The 15,209-nt window shown below is 47.7% G+C and overlaps 1 protein-coding gene across 1 annotated transcript in view; it reads right to left on the bottom strand.

The window, feature by feature from the left end:
- Positions 1-2,829: 2,829 nt before the first annotated feature.
- Positions 2,830-15,209, bottom strand: part of ABCA12 (ATP binding cassette subfamily A member 12) — a 79,413-nt gene continuing 67,033 nt past the window's right edge. Inside the window, 12 exon segments of the mRNA XM_042035231.1 lie at positions 2,830-4,265; positions 5,479-5,616; positions 6,256-6,361; positions 6,809-6,901; positions 7,156-7,259; positions 8,482-8,616; positions 8,743-8,887; positions 9,454-9,563; positions 11,108-11,318; positions 11,919-12,187; positions 13,461-13,620; positions 14,397-14,512. Of these exon segments, the coding sequence (XP_041891165.1) occupies positions 4,146-4,265; positions 5,479-5,616; positions 6,256-6,361; positions 6,809-6,901; positions 7,156-7,259; positions 8,482-8,616; positions 8,743-8,887; positions 9,454-9,563; positions 11,108-11,318; positions 11,919-12,187; positions 13,461-13,620; positions 14,397-14,512 (1,707 nt within the window). The 3' untranslated portion in view covers positions 2,830-4,145.

Below are 15,209 nucleotides of genomic sequence, written 5' to 3'. Positions count from 1 at the left end.
ATTTTTTTTTTTATTTAAATACTGCCATGGAATAATAATTCTGGTGAATTCAACTTTTTTGTCATTCCCCACTGCTGCTTTTCTGTGTTGTGCTCAGTTTTAATATGCTGTTGATACTTTGTTAGAGCTATGCAAGATCACAGCTGTTGTCCGCAAAAAAAAAAGAGTAAAATCATACTATGTGCTGTTGCCATCCAAAACCCATTTTTCTTTCTCCACCAGCTCACAAAATAACCCTTCCCCTATTAAGTGAAGAGACAGATATTTTTCTTGGCTTGTAAAAAGCCAAAAACCCTCACAGCAGCTTCAGTGAAGCTGCAGCAATGGAAGAAAGCTGAAGCTCCTGCAACAGCCTAGAGCCCCATACTGAGCCTGTTAGGAGGGTGGATCCTGCAAATTCTGGATCTCAGGAGTGACTCCTCACAAGCTGCAGGTCTGTGGGCATCACCAGCTCCTGAGCTTTACTAGTCACTGAATTTTGTTTACCTGGATGTGTTCATTTGACTGTAAAAATGTTTTCTGAACTGACCCAGTAACAAAACCACTCCTGCAGCTCATGAAAGGACCAAAAAATCCCGTTAGAGACCTTGAATTTATATTTGCAATATTTTACTTAACACTGGCTCCTCTGGACAGTTCCTCAGCCCCTGCCAGACCCTTTCTGATCCTGCAAAGCCAACCCTCAGTGGCTATGTGCACGGAGAGAGAAGCTAAGCAAGGATCAGGCTGGAGCAGCACCGTGCTCTCATCAACAGCACAGAGTGATAAATGAAGGAGAGCCAGGATGGAGATTTGAATCATTGTCGCCAAGTCCACAGCTCCAATTACAAACATGCCTTCAATCAGCCTTGCAATGCACACAACTAATTCTGAAATTCCTCCTTGACTCCCTGTCCCTGTTTAGTGCCTGCACTGCCTCTCCCGTGTGTGTGTGATGTGCCTGAGCATTTTAAATGAAGCCGGGGTGAGCCCGTTCCAATTGACGCACCAGGGCCGTGTGGCCGCGCTGGAAGGGCTCAGCCTGGCACTGCTGCCTCCAGGAGGGCTACTGGGGTGACGGAGGCGAGACTGCATTAAAGGAGGAAGATGAGAAGTTTGTTTCCCCTGGACTGCAGCACTCATCTCTGGCTCCTGGAGAGGTGATGTGCTGTGGTACGCAGTGCTCGAGGGGCAGCAATCTCAGCTCCCTGCTCAGGCCAGAGGAAGGAGGCAGCTTGGTGGCTCATTTTGAAAGCAGAGTCATGTAAAGCCAACATTTCTGAGTGGATTCAGAGAGGGCTGACAGTGGGGGCACCCACTACTACACCCACAGGTGAGGATGGAGGAGTGACCCCATCCTTCTCCTGCCCTGCAGACCCTACTCAAAACCTTTCAGATTCTTATCAGTGGTTTCTCAGTCAGTGCTCCATATTCCTGGCCACCTCTGGAACCTTCTCAGGGAGACCAAGAGGTGATGAGAGGCATGAAGCTGGTGTTCAGAGGCAGGAGAGTACTGGCTTCCAAGATTTTTGCCTTGGAATTGAGCTTGGAGCGTGTCCTACCTCCAAAAGGGACAGGATGAATCTGAGGCTCTGCAGGGAATGGGGATGTTTGTAATGCAGCACGAAAGGTAATTCAGCCCCTGGTGACGTTATATACAACCTCCTTGCCAGATGCTTCAAGCCCCTAAACAGTTGTAACTGCTTCTCCACGGGCCTCAGTTAAATTCCCCCCAGGATATAAACTCTGGCTTGCTTGGACCAATACCCACAGCCTTGATTGCAGGAGCAGATGGTTTATTTTTACCTGCGAGTGAGAGCGGGGAGCATGTATCATGGCCGTGACACATTTCACATGGAGCAGATGTTTCTATTAATGCCAGAATTGGGTGGAAATTCAAAGGATGCTTTTTGCTTTTTTTTCCCCTCAAAACTCTATTTCACACAATTAAATTGCAACTTAATGAAGTATTCCAATGAATCACTTCCTTTTTTTTTTTTTCCTGTTTGATTAGTAGGCTCTAAAGGAACAAAAGAATAGTTTTGTATCAGTCTCCCTCAATTACATGTAAAGTACATCTGGACAGAGTCTGGAGATCCATCTTTCACTGGCAGTTGCAAAGCCATCGACATAATAAAATAATACTCTGATTGGTATTACAAGGCTGCATTTAAATCATTGGCATTCATGCTCCGAGTCCTTTGCAGGGAGCACAAGCCCTCCATTAGAGAAAAGCTTAATTTTATACTGTGATCTGTGTAAGATGTGCAATGAAAATGAGAAAAAAGAGCTTTTGCAGAGCTGGAGACATAATAATAGAAGCTACAATGGCTGTCTGGGCAGCTTTTTCAGTTACTTATAAACTGCAGGTGTCAAATGCATTCTGGAAAGAAGCTGAACCCCAGTTTTAATTACAGTCAGCAGGTTGAGGCATAATTCAAAGCTCAATAATACTTTCAATCCATAATAAAACTCCTCCTGCTATCAGTAAGAAGTTTACACCAACACCGAGGAGAGGATGTGACCTCCTTGCAGCAGCTAAACTTTGAACTTCAGTATCCCACTGAATATCAAGGGTGTTTGGGATTTCACAAAGTACCTATTCCTTGCATGATTTTCTCAGCGAACCTTGGCATCACATAGGAGCTGACCTAGTCAAACTCATGATCCGGGTAAGAAAGATGTGTCGTTGAAGCTTTCATCAAAGGCTCCTTTGACTCAAATTAGTTTTGTGAGAAGGCAAAAAAAAAAGGGAAAAAGAAACCACCTGGCTGGAATTGTGTAGGTGAACCCAGGCACGTTGTATGGGCCACCCCAGGTCTCACAAGGTAAGGCTTTATCTGCAATCTCTTTTACCAGCAACAGCAAGTTTATTGAGCTCAGAGTTTAAGTTCATTTTGTGCTTGAATGTACATCAGTGCCCTGACCCAAACCTGAGTCTTTGGGCCCTTATGCTGATACATATAATAAAGAATCACATTAAACTATTCTATCTATTAATCATTCTGGGGGAGGAGAGCAGGATGTGTGTGGTGGTGTGCTGAACTCAGCTGCTGGGGGCTGCTCTCAGAGGTGGGCAGAGCACTCCTTTAAAGCCAGCAGGCAGAGTCTTTGAAGCAGGAGCTAATGATGCCTTGTTATGTGGGAAAACACAGCTCCGGAGTCACGGGGGCAGCCAGCATGTGGGGTTGAGGAGGAAGGTCACTGCAGAGGACACAAAGAGGCAGAGCTGCTGGAGATGGAGGGTTTATGAGCAAGGGAGATGCTCCTTGCTTCTGAACTGTGCTCAGGGAAATACAATCTTAGGAAGCAAAGAGCTTCTTCTTGTCAGAGCATTCAACCAACAGACCTGCTCTGTACCACTCCTCGGCTATACCCGAGCAGCCCTGAACTCCAGCCAGAAGGAGAAAGGGGCTCGTGGGGGAATCATCTTCCACTGGGTACCAGGAGCCAGGAACTGCCTGGGACCAGAGGACTCACTCGAGGAGTTACACAGAGCTGGAATAAGCTACAGGAACAAACCAAAACCACTGGAAGCACTAACATTTAAAATAGTTATATTTGTCCTGACATAACCAGATAAGCTCTATGTCGTTACCAAAGGTGGCCCCCAGCAGTGGCCTTTGCGACTGTCAGTATGGAACACCTACTCCCTCACAACCCCCTGTGAGGAGGGGCAAGGCCACCAGCCCCATCTCCCCAGGGGGGAGCCTGTCAAAACTGAGCCACTTTCACTCAGTCACCCAGGAAGTCTTGCTGAGCAGGAAGTGGAGCGTGGCTTTTCCTCTGCAGCCGGGGGCTGCTTTGTGGTCAAACACCCTGCACTGCCCACAGCTCCTCTGCTCCAGCACAGCCATATCTGCTGTAAACAAACGGCCACGAGCAGCAGGTGATGTTATCTAAATCCTCACAGCTATTACAGTGATCATAAAACAAGAACTGGGGGGGGAAAAGAACCAGTGGAAAGACCAATCTGATTTGTAACCAAGTGCCAGTCTCAAACACCTACCATGTTCCTAGTGACAAATTAAGTGCATATCAAAAAACAAAACACTTTAAGAAAATGGGACTGCTTATCCCCATCACCCTAAAATCATTGAAAACAGGGTTGGAGGGGCTGTCAGGTCTTTTCCCCAGATTCTATGATCCTGTGTGGGTGGATCCCTTCAATAGATGGAGCTTATGGTGCTAGCTTGGCTGCTTGTGTCAGAGCTGTCCAGCGTCACATCAGGGCCTGCATCCGTGCCATCGGGATCTGCTTGATCTTTAGCAAAGTTGATGAAAACCTAGAAGTTTAAAGGAAACACTCAGTATGTGACAGCATAAATAATTTATGATATGGATGAATATGAAAAAGGCATGGCTGTTCATTTGACTGTGAGTCTGGAGAGCGCACTCAGGGATGGATTCACGCTGAATTTGAGAATTGCAAATTGTTGGGCTTCTATGGGCTAATGTAAATAAATGGATGTGCACTCCTGTCCTGCGGAATCGACACCCGGGACCCGAAGGCAGACATTCCTGCACGGAACCTAATTGTCCTGCAGCTCAGGTTCCCGAGGCACCAGCGAGGCAATGCCCATGCAGTGACTCATTTCGATCCCACTGTAATACAGTCCTGTTATTACTTCATAAACCCATCTGTCTCTGTGTAATTGACATCTGTGCACGCACAACTGCAGAGTGTAGAGAGAGGTGTATAAAATCACATGTAACAGCCTTCCTTTCAACAGCAGCTAATGAATACAGAAAGGATTCTTACCAGAACACTCCCTGCAATCATATTTGCATATTCAAAAATCTGAGCTGTCCTCCCACAAAACCTGAGCTGGGGCTTCTTGAGCTTTGCCCGCCTGTTTCTCTCACAACCACTGGCCCTTATTGAAACAGCACTGAGGAACTCCCCTCCCAGACTGCTGTGTCACAATCCATAGCACTACAGGGCTGCAGCTCTGCTCCTCTCTCTGGGACCAACCTAATATTCCAGGTGCTGATGCTGAACAGGGTGATTTCTTCTGGATAGTCCTTGTGCCAATCCCTTCAGCTGATGTGCTCCCTACAAGATTTTGTTGCCAGTGGGAACATTCTTCCAAGGGAAAATGGAATGAACCCCAAAGCTAAGTTTGGAGTAATGCTAAATGAACTTCCAACCCAAAAAGTGAAATTGAGCATATTTTCAGTACTGGTGGAAATCCTAGCCCTGGACTTGGGGGTGATTCATAGCCCTGCCCTTCACCCACACCCACGAGGCTGCTGAAATCAGCAGTGACAGAGGGAAGAACAGATCCTTTATGCTCCAGGCAGCTTTCTCGGTGTGTTTCCCTAGCACCAGCAGAGGTACCTGGAGGCAGCAGCACTGATAAAGTACCCCCAGGAGGAATATAGATGGAAATCCCTTTCAAACTGTAGTCTATTGTGTGCAGCAGTCCATTATGTGCAACCATCAGTCTGCTCCCGTTAGCAGTTTTAAATGAATGGCCTCACATTTTAATTCCTTACCTCCTCCAACGTTGTCTGACTCACAGAGAAGTGCCTGATGTTGAAGGCTGCTTTGCTGCCTTCCAGGAGATCAAATATATTCGCTACCCCTCCCGCAGAGACCGGGACGTGGTACTCCACCATGTTGAAATGCCGATCCTGTGGGGACAGGAGTGGTGGGGGAAAGCCAAGAGCCAACAGATCCCACAGCTGGACCATGGGAGGATGAAGGAGCAGGGGCTGTGGTGTCTTCTGAATGGTACTGTCTGGTAGTGTTTCCCCACTGGGAGTTCTTGTGGGGGTTTGTGACTGGGTAAGGACAACTAAACTGCAAGGCTGGAAGCTCCAGGGTGGCCATAGCATTTTCCAGCTCCAAGTGTGCAGTTTTGATTCATGCAGAGATTGGGTTACAGACAATGGAGGTGATTTGTGACTCAGTTACTCTGGTTTTACAATTACTCAGTTACTGGAAGCACTGGAAGCATCTCATTCCCACTGAACCTGAAGTGGGTCTCCATGCATTCCAGCCTTCAGTGGGAAGGGCATTCCCAGGGCAGGGGGTCACCTAACAGCTGCCTTGCAGGGCCACTGCAGCTTTTTGGCTGATGTTACTTCAGCCACCAAGGAACGGGAGTGCTCCAGCCCTCGGACAGTGTAGCTGAAGGCAGTGACAAGTGTGACTCTGAGAGCTCAGGTCTGTGGGCACAGCATGTTATAAGATGTCCACCTTGCAGAGATTTTCTTGGTCACTTTGAAGGGATTTTGAAAGCCTCTCCTGAAAGCATTTGCCCTGCTTACCTTCAGGCATGTATTTGGGAAGTGTGACTTCATGAACTCTGTCAGCGTCTCAGTGCAAACCGTGCTGCTGTTTAAGTGCATCTTCACAGTGAATCCTCTTCCAAATCTAGGGGAAAAAGAAAATCACCATTAGCACTGTAGAAAAGAGAAAATCTGATGAAGAAACTCCTTCGCGAGTGCTGCACAGGCTCCTTGGGGAAATCTAATCCAGGCATGGTGCAGCTTGAATGGGGTCAGGGTTGTTAACCTAGAGTGAAACTTAATAAGAAGCCGAGCTATTGTTATAACTAACAGAACCAAAGCTCAACCCTAATATGTATTTCTCATTTGTAGCAGTGAACAGATTACTTTGGGGGACACATTCTGGGAAGACAGGCTGTGAGGGAGTAGAAAGTGCAGTAGTTAACACAGAATTTCAGTGGTGAATAAGGGACATAAACCAGGAAAAGTCATTGTTTTGGTGACACAGGTCTCATGTTCTGAGCACTCAAAGCTGTAGGTCAGTAACTCCAGAGGCTGTTCAGTAAAAGTGAAATAGGTTCATTTTACTGACCTGCTCTTGATGTGCTGCAGAGAGCCAATGCACTGGAAACTCCCGTTCACCATGATGGCCAGCCTGGTACAGAGGGCTTCACACTCCTCCATGCTACAAAACCAACCCAGAAACTCTAATAAGCCATTGAGAAGGTATAAAAAATACTTAAGTAATGGGAGAACATCACTGATCTTCCCTAAAGTGGTGTGGGTCTCTGTGGACACCACATTCAGCCACAACAAACCCCCAAACCTGTCACAGCTCGGTGCCCTGAAACTGTGCAAGGACCAGTGGGGAGTGTGAGGGATGGGCTCTCCCCACCTCTGCTGACCCCAAAATAGGAGGCAGAGCCAGCCCAGCCCTACCTGTGAGACGTGAGTATCACTGAGCATTTGTTCTGCACTTCCTCGCTGATGATTTTCCAAAGGTGGCGTTTGGCATTCGGGTCCATTCCAGAGCTCGGTTCATCCTATTGGGAAAGACAGGACTGATTGGAAATTTGCACTTAAAAAGTAAACAAGCCTGGGCTCAGGCAGCAGTTAGTAGAGAGGGAATTCCCCCACCTCCTCCTCTTTTTATTGAGATTTTTTATCTCACAAAAGCAGCTGGAGCACCAGCAGGTGGTCAGAAATAAAGGCAGCAGTGCTGGGCTTGACACAAGTTGGGACAAGGGATATTTATGTCCACTAGGTATCCAGCTTAATATTGGGAACCCTGCTCACAGAGCTCTGCACACCTTCAATACACAGCTGATGCCTTGAGAGGCCTCCTAAAAACAGAGGCTAGACCAGAGTAAGGGAAAAAAGGCAGGTATTTATTTGAAAGGCCTTCAAAGGTACCCCCTGGGGAGCCAGGGGCTGCTGCCAAGAGGGACCCCAAGATGGACAACAGGTCATGAGTTCTTCACACTTTTGTAAGTTTGGTTCATTTGCATATCAGCATAAATTCTCTAATTAAAGCTTCAGTTTAATGATGTAATTCCCCTCAGCTTGCCCCCCTTTAGTGGCTTTTTGGTTTATACTTTTTGGGCCTAGGATGGTCTGGGTCCTTGAAGAGCAGGCCCAGAGAGGCTTTGTTATTTGAGAGAGCAGAAGTTAACAGGCTACAAGAAACTTCAGAGTTACACACCGGGCAGTACAGGATTTGAAAAATATAAAAGTTAAAACCTAAGGCATCATAGCAAGTGGGAAAACTTCACAAAAAGGTATGTTTTAGCAATGGTGTAAGCCCATGGAAGAACTGGAAATTCAAAGTGAAAGACAAGACAGGAAGCCAAACCTAGAAAAGCAGTTATGTTCTAATCCTGAGGGAAGTGGCCCTTTTGCTCTCCTACAGTTTTGGAGCCTTAGATGCTGCTTTTCTTGCAAGGCTGTGCAGGTTAGTTGATAGAGATAAAAAACAAGAGAGAGCTGGGAACTAGGAGAGTTTAATTGGCAAATAAAGGGTCTATTTTTGACCTCTGGAAGATGCTATCAGAGAAACTGAAAGACTTGCCACTCTCTTATGCCCTTAAAGAAAATATGAGTGTTTGCTGGAACCTAAACTTTCCTGTGATGGTTTCTGTTGTCAGGCCAAGCACGGGCATGTGGGGAGTGTCCTGTAAGCTGTGCCTGAGGAGGTTTTGTGAGACAAGTTCTCCTGCCAGCCCAAAGACCTGCTCCTCTTCCCCCACCAAGGCCCCCATTTCTCACCAGCAGCAGAATGGATGGATTCCCAATGAGAGCCAGAGCAGTTGACAGTTTCCTGTTGGTGCCATAACTGCACATAGAGGTGACTCTGTCCTTGTAGGCCATCAGGTTCAGCCGGTGGAGGAGCTGGAGTACAACCTAGGGAGCAAGAGTTGTGCTTCCACAACATGTCCAGCCATGGATTACCACATATCTATCTATTGAAAGACTCATTTAAAGGCTCCAAATTACAAAAAGGGTGCAAGCCAAGCCCTTGTTACTCACTCCCTTGATGTCCCCCTCTGGGATGCCGTGCAGCCGAGCATAGTAATACATGTGCTCTTCCACTGTCAGCAGGTCATCCAAGGCATCTTCTTGAGGACAGTAGCCAAAGAGTGACCAGTGGGCCTCACTGATGTCATTCAAGGACCTGTGTAAGGAAGTTGGCACATCAGTGTAGAGACACTGAATTGCACCCTGGAATCAACAGGAGGGAGAAAATCCCTTTCTCCTATTTCCTACCCCTTCCCCAACCCTTGAAGGAAAATGCAGTGGATCTGCAGAGCTCCAGCTTTCAGACCCCCAGTTCTGCAGAGGCTGTGTGTCCAGTATGTAGCTCTCCAGTTACTGTCAGCACCTCAGATGGCACAGCTGCCACCAAGCCTACACCTGTTAAAGAAAGCTTTGAGGTGAGCCCTACTGGTCTCCAGGTCTAGCTCAGAAGTGGGATCACACTGCTGAGGATCTGAGCCTGATTCCATTTGCAATGGACTGAAGTGGAAGAAACACCTCTGAGAACAGCAGAGATCCAGGAGCAAAATGCAACCCCCTAGGAAGCAACCATGCCACCTTCAAAGGACGAATTCCCCACCTTGTTTATTTTTGCTCTGGCTTGAATGTTTTATTTCAGACTTTTGCATTTCTTCTCCTTTGCCACCCAGCCTTAAAAACTTTTCTCAGGTTGATTTGCTTCCCTGGAAATCACATCCATCATACCCAGAATGATCCTGCACCCGCAGCCTTCCGCTGGATGCTCCGATGTCCCCTGTCAGCATCTTAAAGATTGTTGTCTTTCCAGCTCCATTCACACCAAGCAAGCCAAAGCACTGGGAAAGAAAAGTCAGAATGAAATGTAATGCAGAAATATTCCTCTGAGATGGGTGCTCAGTGCACCTTGTCCCATCTTTGTCCAGCCCCTTGAGCAAGATGAATTGCCAGAGGAACTCAGCACATCCCAGTGTTATAATGGAGGTTGTTTATGGTGCAATATACTCCAGCTTATATTAGGACCATTTGTTTAATATGGTGAAGAATCAAGGATGTGCCTCCAGTAGAGTCATTCCTTTTACTGTGAGGTACATTCCTGCAGGAGCTCAGGCCAAATCCCCATCGGCTCATTTGTGCAAAGCCTCCCCTTGGCAGGGACAGAGCTGCTCATGGGAATGGGCTGAGTGAGGTTTGGGCTGGCACTGGTAAAGCCTTAATGCAACACAAGGTTTTTGTCCCATAATGTCACTAAAGCACTCCATTAGTAAGAGGAAGAACTGGCTCCCTGTAGTGCAGTTCCAGTATCTCATGGTAAAAATCCACATTTTATTGCTAAGGTTGGAGATAGGCAGTTGTGTGTTGCATCAGCCATCACCATTGTGCTGATAATTTTATATTATTATTTAATTAAAATTGTTATTTTGCTCTCATTAGTACAGATCAGCTGACGTGAGAGTCCTCCTGTGCTGGGCCCACTGCAGATGCACAGAAATCCAAGGCTCTTCCCCACCTTGGTCCATACAGGGACAGAATCTGTGCACAGTCTGCAGATCAGGGCCACAGCTTCTGCTGACAGGTGGGGAATGGTGCCCTAAATCCCACCAGCATCAGGGTGAATTTTGCCAGAAGTCAGAGACCTCAATGCCAGTCCTGGCTTAGAAAAAATCCTCTGTCATAAAGACCAGCACCAGTCTCCACATTAGGATGCTGTCCTGCCCAGCACCCTACATCATTTCATCTCAGTGGGATCCAGGCAATGACAATAAACCAGGTACCAAGGATTAATTCCAAGCTTCCCCACAAGTCAGGTGCACAGCACGAGGTAGAATCTGGTATCCAGTTTCCTCTGGATCTCAGAGGTGCTCTGTTTACTCCTGTCTTTTCACTTCTCAGGGAGACAACTGCACTGACATGACCAAAGAATGTTTTTTTCTTTGGAGTTAATTTTAGGTCCTGATTCATGAAAATGTGTTTTCAGCTGAAGTGACTTGTCTTCCCCGATGGGAAACACAAGCAGATAAGCCTGACTCACCATCTCCCATGCAATTCAGGTGAATAATTTCAGCTGGACACATTCTGCTGTCTTCATTCACCACCTGGTGATCCCCAGTGACCCCCCCTCCCCCAAGACTGCACTGTACAAACAGAGCACGCAGACATTTTGCTCTGAATACAGCTCCATCAATTTCCATCCACCTTCCCTCTTTCTAGGGCCTTCAAACTGTCAGTTGGTGTCCCAAATCTACCAGGAGCCTCTTGTCACTGCTGTAACCACAAGAATGAATAAATGGGACAAAGGAAGGAAGAGGCCAGAGCAGAACAAACCGCTACAGAAGATGACAATGAGACTGGAAGGTGCCCACAGCCTTCTCCCCTGGCTCACCTCCCCAGCAGGGATCCCAAGGCTGATGTTTTTCACTGCTGTGATGCGTTTGTGAGGGAGGTGGTAGATCTTGGTGAGGTTCTGGAGCTGCACCACGTCGAAGTCAGCTTTGCCAGACTCCACCCGGCTCCTCTCTGCCTGGACGTCCCCGTCCTCTGTGGTGGCGGGTGGCAGAAGGGAGGCTTTGCCATGGACTCTGTCAAACAGGAACCTGGGGGAGGGCAGAGAGGGACTTACCCTCCAGCAACAGCCAGCAGCTGGGATAGATCCCAGGGAGCCTTCTGTGAGACCCCAGGGCATGCACAAAATACTCAGATATACAGTTTCTATTCTCTCCTGGTATCTGCTCCACCCAGGGGTCTCTTCCTGCCTATTGTTTTTCCCTCTTTTTCAGCAAATATTCTGGGCTGGAGCAGGTCCTGCCTTGTGGACACGCTCCTAACGCAGGTGACAGGAATGTTCTCACTCCTCTCTGTGTGCAGCCAGGGCAGAGGAGATGGGGAGAGCCAAACAGAGGTTGCCAGTGGAATGACTGCCCCCCACCAACAGCTGAGCACCCGCCCACCAAACCCTGAGCCCCGGGCTGCAGTCCCAGCCAGCACCGACTGCCAGGGGACTCCATAAACTACACCTCTGTTAGTTAATACTCTAATTACTGGGACTCCTGCCAGAGAAAACTCACTCCATATTCACAAATTGTCCTGGAAATTGATGGGCTTCATAATTGACAATGATGGTGCAGGAGCCCGGAATGCAACCACGGAGCTGTGGCTGGGGCTGCTTCCCCTGCGAGGCTCCAGATGTTACTTACTCCAGTACGTTGTTCCAGACTCTCTGAATCATCCTGTCGTGAACTGTGAGACGAATGGCAAAGAACACGGTGCCCTGGATGAACATGGCCAACAGCTTGGACGTGGTCTTGTCCAGCTCAAAGGTTTTGTCAGGGTAATCCACTCCATAGGCTTTTAAGAAGCCCAGCAGTGCCTGATCCTGTGACAGTTCGATCAAGCCATAGCCAAAGCAAAATTGTGGGAACAGAAGGAACACATGCCTTAAATTTTCAGCAAGATCACGCAAACCCTGGAAAAAAACAAAGAGCAGCACAGTCAGTCACTACTTTTATTCACGGAATAAATTCAAAGGTTTTACTGTGGGACTGAAGTGTAACAATTACATTGGGATTTGCCTGTGTCTCAGAGCAGAGATAAATTGAGAGCAAAGAGCTCTGGAGACAGCTCGTTTCACAGGCACAAGGTCATAAAAGTCAACAGGCAGCTCTGAGGTTGTGATCACCCATAGTAAACAGCAGCCAGCTCCCAGGATGCTGCTCCCAGGATGCTGCTCCAGCACCCGGAACCTACCCATGTGCCAGAGCTGAGTTCTGCCACTGTGCCCCCCAAATCTGTCCAGCACAGCCTGCTCCCCTGGAGCACTGTCCTGTCTCTTCTCCTTGGACAAACAACTCCATAAAACACAAGATTTGGCTTTTCTAGACATGGAAGGGCTTTTCCAGCTAGTTCACAGCAGAACAGCCCAGTGCACAGTCTCACAGTAAAGAACTCTGGTGCATTTCTAGCAGAAGAAAGGATTAGTGCACAAAGCAAACTGGAGAGGCACTAAATTAGCATGGAAAGAAACTGACTCCCTGCCACTGGGGCACAGAGGGATGAAAGGTGATCATAATTGCATATCCCTAAAACCCAAGGGGCTGCTGAACAAACTCTGTCCAGATACAGAGAAAAATGCAACCCAGCTATTGTAATTGCCCTCCTTAAAAAAAGAAATCTAAGTGTAAGGCGTGCATTTAATCCCAGCCATTCCCAGGGAGATCTCAGTTTAAGAGAAGGCTTTACTTTAGGGAATCATCACTGTCTCTGGGTTGTCATCCTTGCAGGGAGAAGATGACTGCATTACAGACCTGGATGACAGACAGCTGGTGCTGGGCTTACTGCAGCACATGTCAGACTCAGGGCAGTGACATTCAGCTGTCACTCCCCACAGTTCATGCTGCGAGAACTCAGCAATGGTTTGAAGTGTTCATCAACAACTTTCTATCAAACATCTCGACCCACCTCCTGCCCTTCATCTTCCATCACCAGGGTGGTTATAAAGAGGGTCCTCAGTTTTCTCCCTCTCTTTTCATGGTCTCCCCTCTGCCACCACTGTTTCCTTCTTTGCTGGGGGTGCAGATGTACAGACAAGCAAGCTCCATACGTGACTCATGTCCTGTCTGTAGGGAACCCTGTGAAATCCTGTGACTGTGTCCAGCTGCTATGGACCTGATCAAAGCCACCAAGCCCACAAGAAGCCTCCTGCTGTGTCACCACAGGGTCAGTATTAGTGGGGCTCCTACCTGGTCTGTGGCCTTTTCCTGGGAGAGCAGGAACACAACCGAGTGAGTGATAATGGTGTTGATGCCGAAGAACAAGTTAACACAGACGTAAACAATGAAGGCCATCCCTGTTTCCTTGAAAAATCCAGCCAGCAGGTACATCCAGGAAAATGATGCATATCTATACATACCAACAGTGCAGAGAAAACCATGGTAACTCAAAGGGCTACTTTGAAAACAAACCACTGAAGACATCAGACAACATAGAATCGTTGGATGGTATGAGTTGGAAGAGAGCTTAAAGCCCATCCCATTCCACCCCCTGCCATGGACAGGGACACCTTCCATTAGGTCAGGTTGCTCCAAGCCCTGTCCAACTTGGCTTTGAACACTTCCAGGGTTGGAACATAACATAACATAACAGCTCTGTTTTGGCATGTAACTACATTTCCACATTACAGAGCTTAAAGAAAAGAAAAATGCCTTTGTGTCTGTTAGAATTTGGAGAAAAGGTTTATGATACATACTTTGAACACAGAACCCCACCTGAAAACAAAGAGACTGGGCCTGGAGGATTCAAAGCCGGGGGAGTTTGTTGAAGTTTTCCTGAATTGTGCTACTGCTGTTTATTTTGCTCTCTGATATTAAAATGCTCTTGAACTTTGCAATAGGTCAGGAAGCATTTGCTTACAGCTAGAGCTGTTGCTGGGACCTTGAATACTTCCATATCCTCAAGTAGTGTTTGCTTTGAATAAAGCAGGCACAACAACAGCTCTCTTCCCCAGCTTTGGGATTTACCTCCCTGCCCCTGGAAGGAGCAACTTAGTCCGTGTTTGTGGAGTGCGTGTTGAAGAGAAAAGCCCACATGTCCCCCCTGGATCTCAGTCTCCAGCAGCCTGCAAAATCCAGTGCCTTACCCTGAGCAGTGATATTTAAATAACTAAGCCCCACACTTACCCGAACAGTAACAGCAGAAGAAACACTGCCACTAAGTTACTGTTGTTGCAGAAAGCTGGGATCTGGAAGGCGGAAATAACTCCCACTGAGAGTCCAATAGGGACCATAAAAAGTACCTGCAAAATGATATTAAAAAGATGTTACTAGGACAACAGTTCTGAAACACCTTCCTGCAACGATACAGAAGCACCAACACCAGGACTGAATCTGGTCCCACAAATGCAGCTTGGTTTTTCTAAGGGAAACTAAACACAGGTGGGCTTTCAATCCTCCCCAGGCTTGCAGATGAATTCCCACAAAGCCTCTTTGAGTAGGCAAAGCCTCAGCATTGAGGACTGTGGGCAGAAAGTACCTTAAAAAAAGGTTGTGAATGAAAAATATGCCTTTGGGTTTTCTGTTAGCCTTGCAGTCAGACCACTTCATTGTGCCCTGTAAATCTAGTCTTTATAGTGTTGAGTCAAGCCAGAGACCTACCAAACGTCTGCCTGGAGAGCTCCTCTCTTCCCCAGCGCTGGGATTTAGCAGAATTTACTGGCAGGGATTCACTGAGAAATATCAAGTTGCCGAGAGCTCTGGATTAGTTTCAGCCTGCTGAATACTGACTGTGCAAGGACTCCGGGGATTTTTCCACAGGCTGATACAAATAGGCAGTGCTGGAGTGAGGGCCTGGATCAGGGAGGCAGGCACAGGCCTGCTCTACCCTCCCTGCTGTGCTGCAGCTCAGGGCTGCACTGCTGAGCCAGGCTGGGGCCATGCTGCCTTGGGACCCCTTCCAGCCCTCCTGCAGGGCAGGGGATCCTTGTGCTGCTGCCT

The sequence above is a fragment of the Corvus kubaryi genome, unplaced genomic scaffold (assembly GCF_017639235.1).
Source record: "Corvus kubaryi isolate FWS band 111438036 unplaced genomic scaffold, C.kubaryi_AGA036_p1.0 37383, whole genome shotgun sequence".
Taxonomy (NCBI): Eukaryota; Metazoa; Chordata; class Aves; order Passeriformes; family Corvidae; genus Corvus; species Corvus kubaryi.
Note: the sequence above shows the minus strand (reverse complement) of the source record. Positions and strands in the feature narration are given on the sequence as shown.